The sequence below is a fragment of the Juglans regia genome, chromosome 9 (assembly GCF_001411555.2).
Source record: "Juglans regia cultivar Chandler chromosome 9, Walnut 2.0, whole genome shotgun sequence".
Lineage (NCBI taxonomy): Eukaryota > Viridiplantae > Streptophyta > Magnoliopsida > Fagales > Juglandaceae > Juglans > Juglans regia.
The window spans coordinates 8,468,857-8,482,618 of NC_049909.1; the positions used below are offsets into that span (position 1 = coordinate 8,468,857).

Here is a 13,762-nt window from a genome sequence, read left to right on the forward strand (position 1 = left end):
CCAAAAAAAAAATTGGTTGGCATGATGTCATTCCGAGATGGGATATCCGAATTGAACCCTAAAAGTCAATAAATAAAACTTTGAAAAAAAAAAAAAATTGCGGCGATTTAAAACAGTGTCAATTTTATTCGAAATTGATGTCTTTCCCTTTAATTAGTCGTTGGTTTGGGACCAGCTTTCTACGTTCAATAATGATACACGTGTCACTTCAACAAGATAAGTGAGCAAAGACTTTTACAAATACAATGGATTTAGTCTCACCTAGATAACACCCGAGAACTCACGTTTGTTATTTAAATCAGTCAAAAGAAAAAGAATCCAGAAGCTGAGACTTTTATAAGGTTTGTTTGGGAACACAGCTTTCGTACAATTTTTGGATATTTTTTAATATATATTTTTTAAACAATATATAAAAAATAATATAACTATTTCAACTTTCAAAATAAAAATAATTAAAAAATTATAACAGTTTTATTAAAAATTTTCTCTCTCGTTATCCAAAACTCGATAATATATTTTTAATTCAGACTATTTCACTACATTATATATTAGTATCCAAACGGATTCGTATGTATTGCATTCTCTCTGATAGATACAACACAAAGCCGTTAGAATGGGATCATCAATCTTTCAGAAAGTAAGTGTCCTACTAATCTCCACTGTCTTTGTTGAGTTAGTTTCATTATCAAATCCTGTTTTTATTTCAGCTTCTTCCCAAGAAGCTACGGCTCTTCTCCAATGGAAGGATAGCCTTCAAAACGAAAGCCAATCTAACTTATCTTCATGGATTTCACCTCCAAATAGTCCCAACAATTCTTCTCCCAATATAAACCAAACATCAAATCCATGCATGTGGTTTGGTATTTTTTGCAACCCTGGTGGAAGTGTCATCAAATTGGAACTTAACAATTCTGGATTGGAAGGTACGCTTCATGGGTTTTCTTTTCCCTCTTTCCCAAATCTTTCATATGTTGATCTCAGTGGCAACAATCTCTTTGATAGCATTCCATCTCAGATTAGCTACCTGTCCAAACTCATCTATCTTGATTTGTCCTCTAACCAGTTGTCAGGGAAAATCCCTCCAGAAATTGGCTTGTTGACTGATCTTGAGGTTCTCAGCCTTGGTGATAATCACTTAAATGGCTCAATTCTTGAAGAAATAGGCCACCTAAAGTCTTTATCCAAGCTTTCTCTTTTCTCAAACAATTTGGATGGTTTCATTCCTGTTTCTTTAAGTAATTTGAGCAATCTAGAGTATTTGCATCTATACAATAATGAACTCTCTGGTTTCATTCCTCCAGAGATAGGAAATCTCTCCAATTTGGTGGAGTTGTTCTTTGATTCCAATATCCTGACAGGTCTGATCCCTCCAACTTTTGGGAACTTAGAAAGGCTAACCTCGTTGTTTTTGTACAATAACTCACTTTCTGGACCCATCCCTTCAGAATTAGGGAATTTGGGGTCCCTTGTCCAGTTAAGCCTCCAAACAAACCATCTTAATGGTTCAATTCCCCCATCATTAGGAGATCTGGGAAATCTTACTCTTCTTCATCTCTACTTTAATAACCTCTCTGGCACCATTCCTGAGGAGTTTGGAAACTTGAAGCGTATCCAGAATCTACAACTGAGCAGGAACCAACTGCATGGCTCTGTTCCAAATTCATTTGTTAATTTGAGAAACTTGAACGTTCTATACCTTCGTGACAACCAACTTTCTGGTCAAATTCCCCAAGGAATTGGAGATTTCATGAACTTGACTAAACTACAAATAGACACAAACCAATTCACTGGCTTTCTGCCTCAAAACATTTGCCTCAGTGGCTCACTTCAGAATTTTTCCGCATTCAACAACCATTTCACAGGCCGAGTCCCCAAAAGCTTGAAAAATTGCTCCAGCTTAATCAGAGTCCGCTTAGATGGAAATCAACTCACTGGTGATATATCTGATGATTTTGGAGTCTATCCAACCTTGAACTACATAGATCTAAGCTACAATAGATTTTCTGGAAAAATCTCAAGTAATTGGGGACAGTGTCCACAATTAGACACCCTAAAATTTGGTGGAAACAATATCACTGGTAGTATATCACTAGAGATTGGAAAATTGACTCAGGTACATGTGCTTGATCTTTCTGAAAATCACATTGTTGGGGCTATTCCAAAAGAAATTGGAAAGTTGACCTCTCTAGAGCAATTGATGTTGAATGGCAATCAATTTTCGGGTGCTATACCATCAGAACTTGGATCATTGACTAATCTTGAATACCTTGATTTGTCCTCAAACAGATTGAAGAATTCAATTCCAATTAATTTTGGGGATTTATCAAAATTGAATTACCTAAACTTAAGCCATAACAATTTTAGCCAAGCGCTTCCAGTTCCCCTCATGAGCTTATTTCAGATCTCTAAAATGGATTTGAGTTTTAACTCTTTAAATGGAGAGATACCATCAGAAATTAGCAGAATGCAGAGCTTGGAGAACCTCAATCTCTCCCACAATTATTTTTCTGGTTTCATTCCGACAGCCTTTGAAGAAATGCGTGCCTTGTTATATATTGACATATCATTCAATGATTTTCAAGGTCCCATCCCCAGCAGCAAAGCCTTTCTAGATGCTCCCATAGAAGCATTACATGGGAACATGGAACTGTGTGGTAACGTTATAGGATTGGAGCGTTGTAATAACTCCTCAAAGGAGAGCCACAAAGTCGTGTTTCTTACTGTTTTCCCAATTCTGGGAGCACTTTTACTTCTATTTGCTTTCTTTCGAGTTTCTATCGCCTTCAAAAGAAGAAAGAAAGATCCAGAATCAGAACAATCTGACATGCATGAAATAGAATTTCTTGCGATGACAACTGTCAATGGAAGAACAATGTATCAAGAAATCGTGAAGGCAACCAAGGCTTTTGATGACTTATATTGTATTGGGAAAGGAGGATGTGGAAGTGTTTATAAAGCAAAGCTGCCTTCTGGTGTTATATTTGCTGTGAAAAAACTCCACCCAGCACATGATGGTCGAAGAGGATTCCAGAAAGAGTTCTTAAATGAGATAAGAGCATTGATAGAAATAAGGCATCGAAACATTGTTAAACTTTATGGCTTTTGTTCACATCCAGAACATCCATTTTTGGTTTATGACTACTTCGAAAGGGGTAGCTTGGCAAACATCTTGGAGAATGAAGATTCTGCCAAAGTACTGGATTGGAATAAACGGTTGAATATTGTTAAAGGCGTGGCTTATGCTTTATCTTACATGCATCATGATTGTGTACTGCCAATTATTCATCGCGATATATCAAGTCGCAACATCTTGCTAGATTCTCAATATGATGCTCATGTTTCGGACTTTGGCACTGCTAAACTTCTGAAGTTAGACACATCCAATTGGTCTTCCCTTGTAGGCACCTATGGTTATGTAGCACCAGGTAAAGATTAATTATTTTTTCTCCTAATTTAAGATACACACACAGATATATATTGAAGGAATGCATGTTTTGATTTCTTTTCTCTTTTCTTGGCAGAGCTTGCTTATACAATGAAGGTAACTGAGAAATGTGATGTGTATAGCTTTGGGGTATTGACATTAGAAGTCCTAATGGGAAAGCACCAAGGTGATTTCATTTGCTCTCTATCATCTCCATCAGCTATGAAAAACATACAATTGAAGGATGTTTTGGACAGGCGCATTCTCTTTCCCCAACATGTAGTCGAGGATGAACTTAATACGGTTGTGAAGCTTGCAATAAAGTGCTTAGATTTCCAGCCACAATCTAGGCCAACTATGCACTTCATATCCCATGTCTTACAGGCTCAAATTGCCCTTCTAGAACCATTTTCATATGAAGTTGCACAAGGAAAGTATCTATCTGCATATAATTTTAATCTGTAAGAGTTGAAATATCAAGTCAATTATTGTTGGGGGTTTATAAGACGGTGCTACTTTATATATAGCAATTCATAAGTTGTATTACAAGTGATTCCTTGCAAAGATAGAAAGGAAATGCATCAAAATTCTTATTTAGTAAAAAATTTAGAATCTCCAACAAGTAGAAAATATAATTTTTGAGGTCTTTTTTTATTTTTTAACCTACCTAGTCTTCTTTATTTGTGCTTTTGTTTTCTTTTTCGTTAGTTTCGTCCGTTTTAGTATCACTACTCGTAAGTAATGTGTGCAGCCAGATATATTTAAACAAGATGTGTATATTAAGAACACAAAATATGATCATTTGTTAATGTTAAATATAGTCGCAGGTTTTGCACACTTTTTAAAAACAAAAATAGTTGGGTCAAATAGTAAATAGTAGGGCCAATTCAAATGGATTCCACCAGCTTCCAGAATTTTTTTTTTCGTTTTTTTTTTTTTTTTTTGTCTTCTAAAAAAAAAAAAAAAAAAAAAAGAAATTATTATTTTTTTATCTTTATTTAAAAAATAAATAAATTGACAAGTAGCGTCTTTCAATTGGATCGTGTTATCTTTTAACAGTAATGAACGAAAATTGTAAGAAAATAATGTCCTATCGCTAAAATTGCAATCCATAAAGGCATTCTAAAATTGTAAGAAAATAATATCATATCGTTAAAATTGCAATCTATAAAGGCATTTTAGTTTGTTGAGAAAATAGAAAAATATTTTAGTTAGAAAAAAATTATATAAAAATAAATTTACAAACCGATGTGATTTGATGTAATACGTCAGATTGTAAAACTATTTTAACGGATCACGTGAAGTTACATTAATTTATGAATTTACTTTTATATAATTTGGTTCTCTAAAAAAAAATATACACATCTTAAATCCAAAACGGTCATTAACTCAGAGTTAGGTGTCCTATCAAAATTCTATCACATGTCAGCATATAAATAGCACAGGTAACGTATAATAAAACTTGTGTAATGCTAAATTTACTGTTTTTTAAAAGAGTACGTAAGATTTAGTGGGTTTTGTAATGCTCAAATTATAAATATCATTTTTTAAATTATATATTCTCACATTATCAAAAGTCATATTAACCATCTTAATAGTGGGTTTTGGAGATAAATAAAACTTTCAGACAAAACAATTGGGATCCTTCTACTGGGACACAACGAATGCACCGTATCTTAAAAAACATGCATTCATTATATAATTTAAAAGAGCATTGCTATTCATAAGCCCATACACCACACACCAAAATTTTTTTAATTTTTAAAAATTTTTTTAAAGTTTTTTTTGGTTTTATTATTCTTAATATAATTAAATTATTCTACTCATAATCTATATACAACATATTTGGTAAGAGAATAAAATTAAAGAAATCATAAAAAGGTTGGTGTGTGGTGTATGAGGCTTAAGAATAGAATTTTTCTACGTAAAAATAAACTCATAAACTAACGTATCTTCATGTGATCCAATAAAAATAACTTTATAATATCATGTACTGCTTGCACTCATTGCACGCTTTCCTGACTTATTTTTTCCAGACTTGTACACGATGTTCGGAAAAGAAAAACTTTGCAATGACATAATTAAAACGAACTAGCAATTGGATACACCTGTAACTTGAAAACACAATTTCCCAGACTACAAACAGACGACTGTCAATGATACGAAACAAAAACCTATGACTCACTAGCAGGAAGCTGGTCGGAAATCTTGTCCTCGGTTGCAGGGAGCAGCTCTGGCAAATCACCCATTGTGGCAGGATAGAGCTGCTTGGATGTCTCACCCTCAGTAGTTGGAAGTGGTGCATCTGTGTCACCCTTCAACTCATTCTTACTGAAGAGATCCCTTTGAACAGGGACCGATTTTTGTTGCTGGGATGATATAACATTTGCAATGGCTTTAAAAGCTGCAGATGCCTCACTACTCTCCACACCTTCATCTTTGTCAGTACCAATAAAATTGGATTCCTCCAATGACTCATCTTGTCGTGGTGGGGGAACAAAAAAGGGTATCTTACCCCTCTGCCAGTCATGAAGGACCATCTTTGCCACGGTCGTCAAGTCAGGCTCCCCACCCTAGGCAAGCCCATTCATAATAGTTAGTCACGAAGCACAACTATTTATTCAAAAGCAAAACATGAAGATATCACCGTTAAGCATTAAAGTTAAAAGCACCTTCAAAAGCTTGCCAGTCAATTTGCATAGCTGAAGTAGAAAGTCGTTTTCATCATCCCTGAGAACATCACAATAAGAAATAATTAACATAGTGCGGACAGTTTCGGATGAAGGAATGGTAGTCTCACACATAAAATAAAGTGCTGCAACAAAGTAATTGCACTTTACTGCACTTGTCACATATTCTTAGATGAGAAAACAAGGCAGATACTGAACTACCCTGTTCTCTAATTCACTAAAGTCAAACTCAAAGATAACAATCACCTGAAATTTATTGAAAGCAATAGGTAATCTATGTCAGTTTACAACCAATATCCAATAAAAAATACTATTCATCATTCCCACACACAACACACCACACTACACTTTTTTTATTTTTTTTCTCTTACCAAATGTGTGATATATGGATGATGAGTAGAAGAATTCAATAAGTTTAAGAAGAATAAAATTAAAAAAATTAAAAAAACTTTTAAAAAAAAAAAATGTTGTGTGTGATGTGTGGGGATGATGAGTAACAAAGCTCATATCCAATATTGGATGTTATATACAAGCAGAATAACGACATGAGGATATATAATACAAAAAGCAGTATGATTTGAAATTGTGAATATTTGAAAGTTTGCTCATTGATGCATTATCTAAGGAAGGTAATTCAAGGTGTAAAGAGACATTTGCAAGGAAACACCCGGAAGCCAAGATGCTCTAGGAAATTCTAGTCATGCTGTGATATCATCAAGATTCCAACTACAGAAAGAGTGACACACCAGTGTTTTATCTTATATGCTCTTTTCAGGTGCTCCTTCTTTACACGTTTCAAAACTTCTCCAATGTGTTCAGCAGCATCCTCCAAATTTGTGACGCGTACCTGCAAAACAAAGGAAAAATCCTTATTTTAAAACGTTATATATCATCATAAAAAGAAATTGCTCAAAAAACCACAGGAAAACATTAATATGAAACAATTAGACACACAGCAGAACTCTCTGGCTTCAAAAGGATTAGGGCGCAATAAATTATTAAAGTTCAAGACATTTTGTGTACAGATCCAAAGAAAGCTCAAGTCACATCCCAATTGAACCCCTACAAATTGCAAGAACTTCTCCATCCTAGACAATATGAGATCCCATTCACCATCCTCATATAATAAATTCGGAGTATGGCAATCTCTTGCCTCTCTAACCACCCAAAGAAAGCTCAAACCACATCCGAGCACACACTCCAAAAATACAAATCAATATCACAATTGGAACCTAATGAAATCATTATAAAATGCAAGAACTTCTCACTCCTTGACAATGTCAAACCCCATTCACTAACCTCACATGCTAAATCTAAGGTACTAATTACCCTTCGAACATGAGGCCTCTATCATAAGTCACATAAAAAACAAAATATTATGTAGCACAACTCATTCATGATTACACTGATCCATTGGCTCATTCCTAGCAAATCAATGCTTCAAGAATGGTGACAAAATTTACTATAGAAGCAGACGATTACAACATACCACACCCTTAAGTACAATATCTGTTTCAGAGTCACTGTTTTGGTAAACAACCCCAGGGCAATCAATCAAGAAGATCCTCTTTGTGAGGGTTATATACTGCCACACTTTAGTCTCGCCTGGAATTGGAGCAACCTTGCAAACCTGGTGAGAAAAAAAGGCACACATATACATCAGCAATCAAAACCATTAAGGTAGTAAAATCATCATCAATTTTGTTAAACAAATGCATCAAAACTCGTTAATATTGGACTCACTTTTGACTCGTAGCTAAGCAAATTGAACCCCTCCCTCATCAAGGAATACTAAGATAAAAAATCCTAATAACTATGTCCTTTGCAAAAAAACTTCCTAGTAGTGACAGTAAATATTAAATGTCAATGCTATGCACAATGCAAAGCATCAGGATAAATCCTCTTGCAATGTAAGTGTGAAATTGAAGCAGGGAAGACAACATCTGAATTACAAAGAATGTACATGAAAAAAATGACTTTGCGCTGGCTAATCAAAGTCTACCACAGCATATAGCAAAAGAAATACCAAGCATACAAATTTGGATGCAATCCACAGCATATAGCCAGATGATATAGATGTATTTATAGAACTGTCTATCAAAAAATATGCAAGCGTGTCTATAACTATTGGTAATTTGTGTTTCTGCAACTCTGATAAAATTGCATTGAAAATATCAAAACATTACTACAAAAAATAAAAAATAAAAGATCTCATAGAACTGCAACATTGGAGGCAGCAAAGGAGAAAGAAATCTTACATTTTTTGTATGCAATGTGTTAAAAACTGAAGATTTTCCCACATTAGGATACCCAACAAATCCAACAGATATAGCTTGCTTGTCACTTTTTAACCGAGCGAATTGTCTCAATACTGACAGAAGAGAACCCTGTTTCCAACAAAGATACAATTTTGAAAAACAGATATTGGAACCAAAAGGATTAACTTATCAAAACACGTATACGAACCTTTAAGCTTCTATGTTAAGAACAAACCAAAGACATTGACCAAGTGAAGAATTTAATAAGCATTTATCACATATGCTATTAGGATCTTTTTTTTTTTTTTTTAATAAGAAATAAGAAGTTTTATTTAGACAAGTAGGCATAGCCCAAGTGCACAGGAAGTATACAAGCGGAAACACCTAAGTACTAGCTAGGATCTTTGTTTAGACATACCTATAAAAAAGGATTTTGACTAGACTTGTTTTATGGCATTATTATTATCCATAGTTTTGATATGTTGGATTAGTTATATTAGAGGGTTAATAAATTGCAAACTTGTATTTGGAATCTTTTTTATAAGTAATAAGTAGTTCTATTCATTAGAAAAAAGGCATTGCCCAAGTACACAGAACATATACATGAGACTTGTATTTGTAACTTTTGATGTTTAAACTTACAAAAAAGGATTTTTAATGTTTGAAGAATTCCTAATCCTTGCAATATGGAATGTAATGAGTAGAGCATTCCTAACCTTATCGGAAGGGATGTTAACTAGGTTTACTATGGAGGAGATTAAGCTCAAGTTCATTGATACATCATCCAAGTTTGGGCATGGCTGGTTCCAGACAACTCAGGAGGACATGTTCTGTGGGCGGGTCAATTTGCTAAGTCAGAGATCTGTTGGTACTCTTTTTTCATAAATTCTGATGTCTTTGTTCCGAAAAAAGAAAAATCCTCTTGATTGGCATGCAGAGAGCAAACCAAACATTGTGTTGTTCCAAGGACCAGCTTCCTGCGCACTTACATGTTTTTCTCCCCTTTTTTATCTAGTTCTGCCCATTTTGGTTTTTCTTGCTGGGAGGTTCATGAGAAAAAGAGATGTTTTCGTGAAGCAGTTCCCAACCGGATTGCTTTTAGTCATTTCAAGAGGTATTACTATTTTGTCCCTTAACTTTTTTTAGCCCGACTGCTTATAAGTGTAAGGTGATCGATTTTGAACAAAATTAGTGTTTGTTCCATGAAGGACCTCTTTGGCCAGTGCGGAACTGTGAAGGACATTGAGGCCCTTATTCTTTCTTTCATGTTTATGCAAATTTGAATATTGGGTTTTGAATTATGTAACTTTGAATAATCGGTTTGAGAACTTTGTAGTATGGATTGACGATTTTGATTACCATAGAAATTTGAGTAATGGGTTTTGGTTGTAATGCAATGAAGGTGATTGGAAATTGAAAGTGCGCAATATGGCACTGTAAAAAAAGGTGTGATAATATTACAGAAAAGGAATTTAAATGGAGATAACAATGACTAATATGCAAAGCATATGACAAGTTGTTGGAATTCAAGAACTTAGCCGTTATTATCTTGACCACATAAGCTGAGAAGGGTACCTTGCCAAAAGACTTGTTTATGCTTAGATGAAACGCTAGAGTAGGGTATTCCTTGGATAACACTCTAAGCCATCCTTTTGTTGCCCAAGCAGGAATCAAATCACACTAGACAAACAGGAATTAAAATCTTCAAGCAGCTCAGGTGGGAACATGGAATAATAAGGAAATCCTTAACGATCTCATTAGAAGTATCAATTTGTAAGATGCAACCAACCTTGCTTCACAGAAGAATCAAGTGCTTGTGCTTGTAATGCTCTTCAAATGTCTCTCTAGATGGTAACATCTAGTACCTTGTGGGTCCATGCATCCAAAACCTGAAACACAAGAACAAATTGAAGGGAACAAAAGAAAACTGGAGGGGGGAGGAAAATTGTTCAATTACACAAAATGTGTCCTACTAGCAGTACTTTGGCATGAACAAGCATGGCCAGCAAGCATAAGCAATTATCGTTGATAGGTAAAAAAATTCTACTTTTTTAAGGAAAATATACTGAAATATCTGATTATTCTAACCATCCATGTAACAAGCTTCTTCCATGACATTTACGCAATTTTTTAACTATCTACAATAATGCTGAGGCTGAAGCAAGCAATAATGTGAACATAGAACATCAAGGACCCTAACATGTGCTTCTATAAAAGCGAAAAGCAAAAGTTCAATGTCTCGCCATATATTTCCTAAATCTAAACCATGTAAAAAAATAATTTTATTCATTCCAGCCAAGCAAAAAAAGAAACACAAACCTGGACAACCACATCTGAAGAGTCAATTACTTTATAGAGCTCACCCCATATACGTTTACTTTGACCTTTCTCGAACATTGTATGCCGAACCAGGTCCCTAAGTCCATCTTCTTCAGATCCTTCTACAGAGGCACTAGCAGCATGTTTCTCCTCAGGCATCTAAGCAATCGATAAAAAGAATATTAAGTGTTTCTCCTCAGGCATCTAAGCAATCGATAAAAAGAATATTAAGTAAATAACTATTTTAAATTTGATTAAAATGAGTTATCACATCAACCACTATACAAAAATTTTCTACATCCGTTCGAACCATGATCCAGCCCTAAAAGAACAACCAAGTAAATGGAAAGAATAGGAAGAAAGGGAAAAGAGGGGGGGAAAAGCATTCATATACCCTGCGAACCATCAGCTTTCTTAACCAATGACTCATAATCTGCTGCCAATAGCTTTGGGCGCTTCCTCTTAGTCTTAGGTCCAAATGCATCCCCAAAAAGCTCAGTATCAAGAAGATGAACTCTGGTTTGCTTCAAAGTTATATAAAATCCTCTTGATTAGAAAAGCAATGCATGGTAACTTCTGCAAAAACACTAAGTTCTGCCTAGGAAGATTTCTTGAAAAACAAGTCATGTTAATGTTTAACTAAAGGTTCACAATAATCAGCAAAAGAGGCCCAAGTTTCTCATAACTTTTTTTTTGCCAAGTATGTTCACATTCATTTTATGAGGCATTATATTATAACTTAATATGAGGCATTTTGTGACTTTTTTTTAGAACCTCCATTTACTTATAAAAAAACCTAACTACGATGAAAGCAAGAGGCACAGTATCAAGGCAGAAATCGTATTCCCAACAAGATAAGAAAATTTGCAGTACTAGAGTGAGACTTGGCAGAAGTCAAGCTCATCATTTGATGAGTCCAATTAGAAGCAGTCTAACCTCCAAGCAAGCATTGCAGGGACTGCACACATCTAAATCAGGTAATTTTGTTAAATGATATTAATTAACACTTGAAAAATTACTCATCTATCCACTGCAACATTGATATCGACCAACCTCAAGTTAATCGTAAGTGCTTATGTCCCATAAAAGGTGACCATGGAGAATTAACGTTCCATGAAAGGAGCTATAGCTGGGCTACAAACAGTGCAAGAGATTTTCCATTCGGTGTACAATGTGTAAATGAAATTCACCTTATGATTTCTACTCAAAAAACTGAAAAGCGAGCTCAAATTAAGCAAGCCTGCATACCTTTTGGCGATCATTCAAGAGGGATAAGGGTAGTTTCTTCTCTCTCAAAATGACATTGTAGTTACTGGACATCCGGTTTTGAAGTTCTTCACGGAAAAATTCAAGCTCTTTCTGATTTACAACTCGAGTATTCCCTACAAACTCAGCCAAAAATTACCATGAAAATCACAAGTTTGTTAATTGTCGCCAGATTAAAGATCAGAAACATTTTCTGCTTCTTGGTGGGAAAAACGCTGGATCACTCAAATTTCCATGCCTTAGAAAATGTCTCCTTGCATAATCAGATTGGAAATACGTTTACTAATCTTGATAATCAGCTTCTGAAACATTTAATTTCAAAATGGCCTACCATAGGTACTTAGAATAAGCAGTACTTCCCCCAAAAGTTGATTGTAATTAAGTAATAACACTCCATTATTTCTCAAGAATACTTACAGGCACCTGCTAATACAACCAATAGGCAGACACAACAATTCAACAAACTACAGTCATCTCACTTCAAAGTCATGCATCCAATTCAAACATTGATCATAGATAAGCACCTCAACTTTCTAGATAAGATATAAGCGAAAAATCACATACACACGTATCTTACCGAACCAGCGGCGGTCGGGTTGGATTCGAGTGTTGGGCAATTCCTTGGACTGAAACTCGTTCTTGAGAACCTTTCCTGCACTGTTCCGCTTGGGCCTCGTGTTGTACATCTTGAGGCGCCGAACCGTGGCGCCGCTACGCGAGCCATCGGTCCCATCTTTACGGTTCGAGTCCAGCGAATGCTTCGGCTTTCCGGAGATGTTAGGGAGCTACGGTGTAGAGAGCCATGAAGGTAAAGGTGAGAGCTTTAGGGTTCGGAAAGGGGCGGATTTGAGAGCAGATTGCGAAATGGAGATACGGTGTTGCGAATTGGGAAATTATGGCTTCTGGGTTTTCTCCAAACGACGTAGCTTCAGCAAGTTATATGGCTGGAACGACAACACTTAAATAAAGAGGGAAACGGTGCAGTTTAATATTAGTGGGGGGGTTATGGGTAAAGTGCTCCGTTTAGTATCAAACGGTGCGTGTAGCAAGACTTATGGAACTTGTCATTGTAAGGGCATTTGCGTAAATTCCTGTTGAGTCAATTAAAGTCCCACACCGGATGAATCTGTAATTCATTCTGGAGCATTTCATCTACTAGTTGTATTTCGTCTATGGAGGAATTTGGAGACCTCAAATACCCTAATACGTATGAACCTTTGAGGTAATTTCATCAGCATCAATCACATTCTTACTATTCTTGCTACTGTTATTTACATACGTTCGGAAGTAAAGAGAGTTCTTACAGGAGATGTTCACTTTCTTCTCCTTCACCGCCTTTGTCATCTTAGAAAGAGTTTTTGGGTCTGTTTGGTCACTTAGAAGCCTAGGGTAGAGAGAGAAATTGTGTGTTGCTGGACAGTGAGACAGGGAGCACGGGAGTGAGACAGAGAGCACGGGAGAGAAGCTGAGAGATGGAGAGCCCACTGTAGCTGCGCCAGACAAGTAGGAGCACCGGGGGGGATAGCAGTTGAGGCTAGGGTTTCAAACCCCAAAGTTTTGGGCTTCGGGACCGAGAGAGAGGGAGGGATCTGAGAGAAGTGAGACCGAGAGAAAAGAGGGAGTTAAGTGGGTGGTAGTAGGACGAACTATGGATGGGTGTGTGTCGGCGTGTGGCAGCTTGAGGCGGCGGCGAAGCCCTAATCGAGAGGAAGAGGACGAGACACAGAGAGAGAGTGAGAGGTCTACGAGAGGAGGGAGAAGTCGAGAGAGAGGGAGAGGGAGATCGAGTGTAATGAACCCAACTA

General features: G+C 36.1%; 1 protein-coding gene and 1 pseudogene across 2 annotated transcripts; one reads left to right on the forward strand and one right to left on the reverse strand.

Moving 5' to 3' along the window:
* The first annotated feature begins 580 nt into the window (after positions 1 to 580).
* LOC109007129 (MDIS1-interacting receptor like kinase 2-like) lies at positions 581 to 4,066 on the forward strand. 2 transcript variants are annotated; one of them, XM_018986675.2, is made up of 3 exons: positions 581 to 3,425; positions 3,522 to 3,611; positions 3,682 to 3,821. In XM_018986675.2, the coding sequence occupies exons 1-3, from the start codon at positions 614 to 616 to the stop codon at positions 3,705 to 3,707; spliced, it is 2,928 nt and encodes a 975-aa protein (XP_018842220.2). In that variant the 5' UTR covers positions 581 to 613; the 3' UTR covers positions 3,708 to 3,821. The 2 variants fall into 2 exon arrangements, with proteins under 2 accessions (XP_018842220.2, XP_035550090.1); XM_035694197.1 differs by having other exon boundaries at positions 3,522 to 4,066.
* A 1,317-nt stretch (positions 4,067 to 5,383) lies between these two features.
* Positions 5,384 to 13,382, reverse strand: LOC109007130 (annotated as a pseudogene).
* Between the last annotated feature and the right edge of the window lie 380 nt (positions 13,383 to 13,762).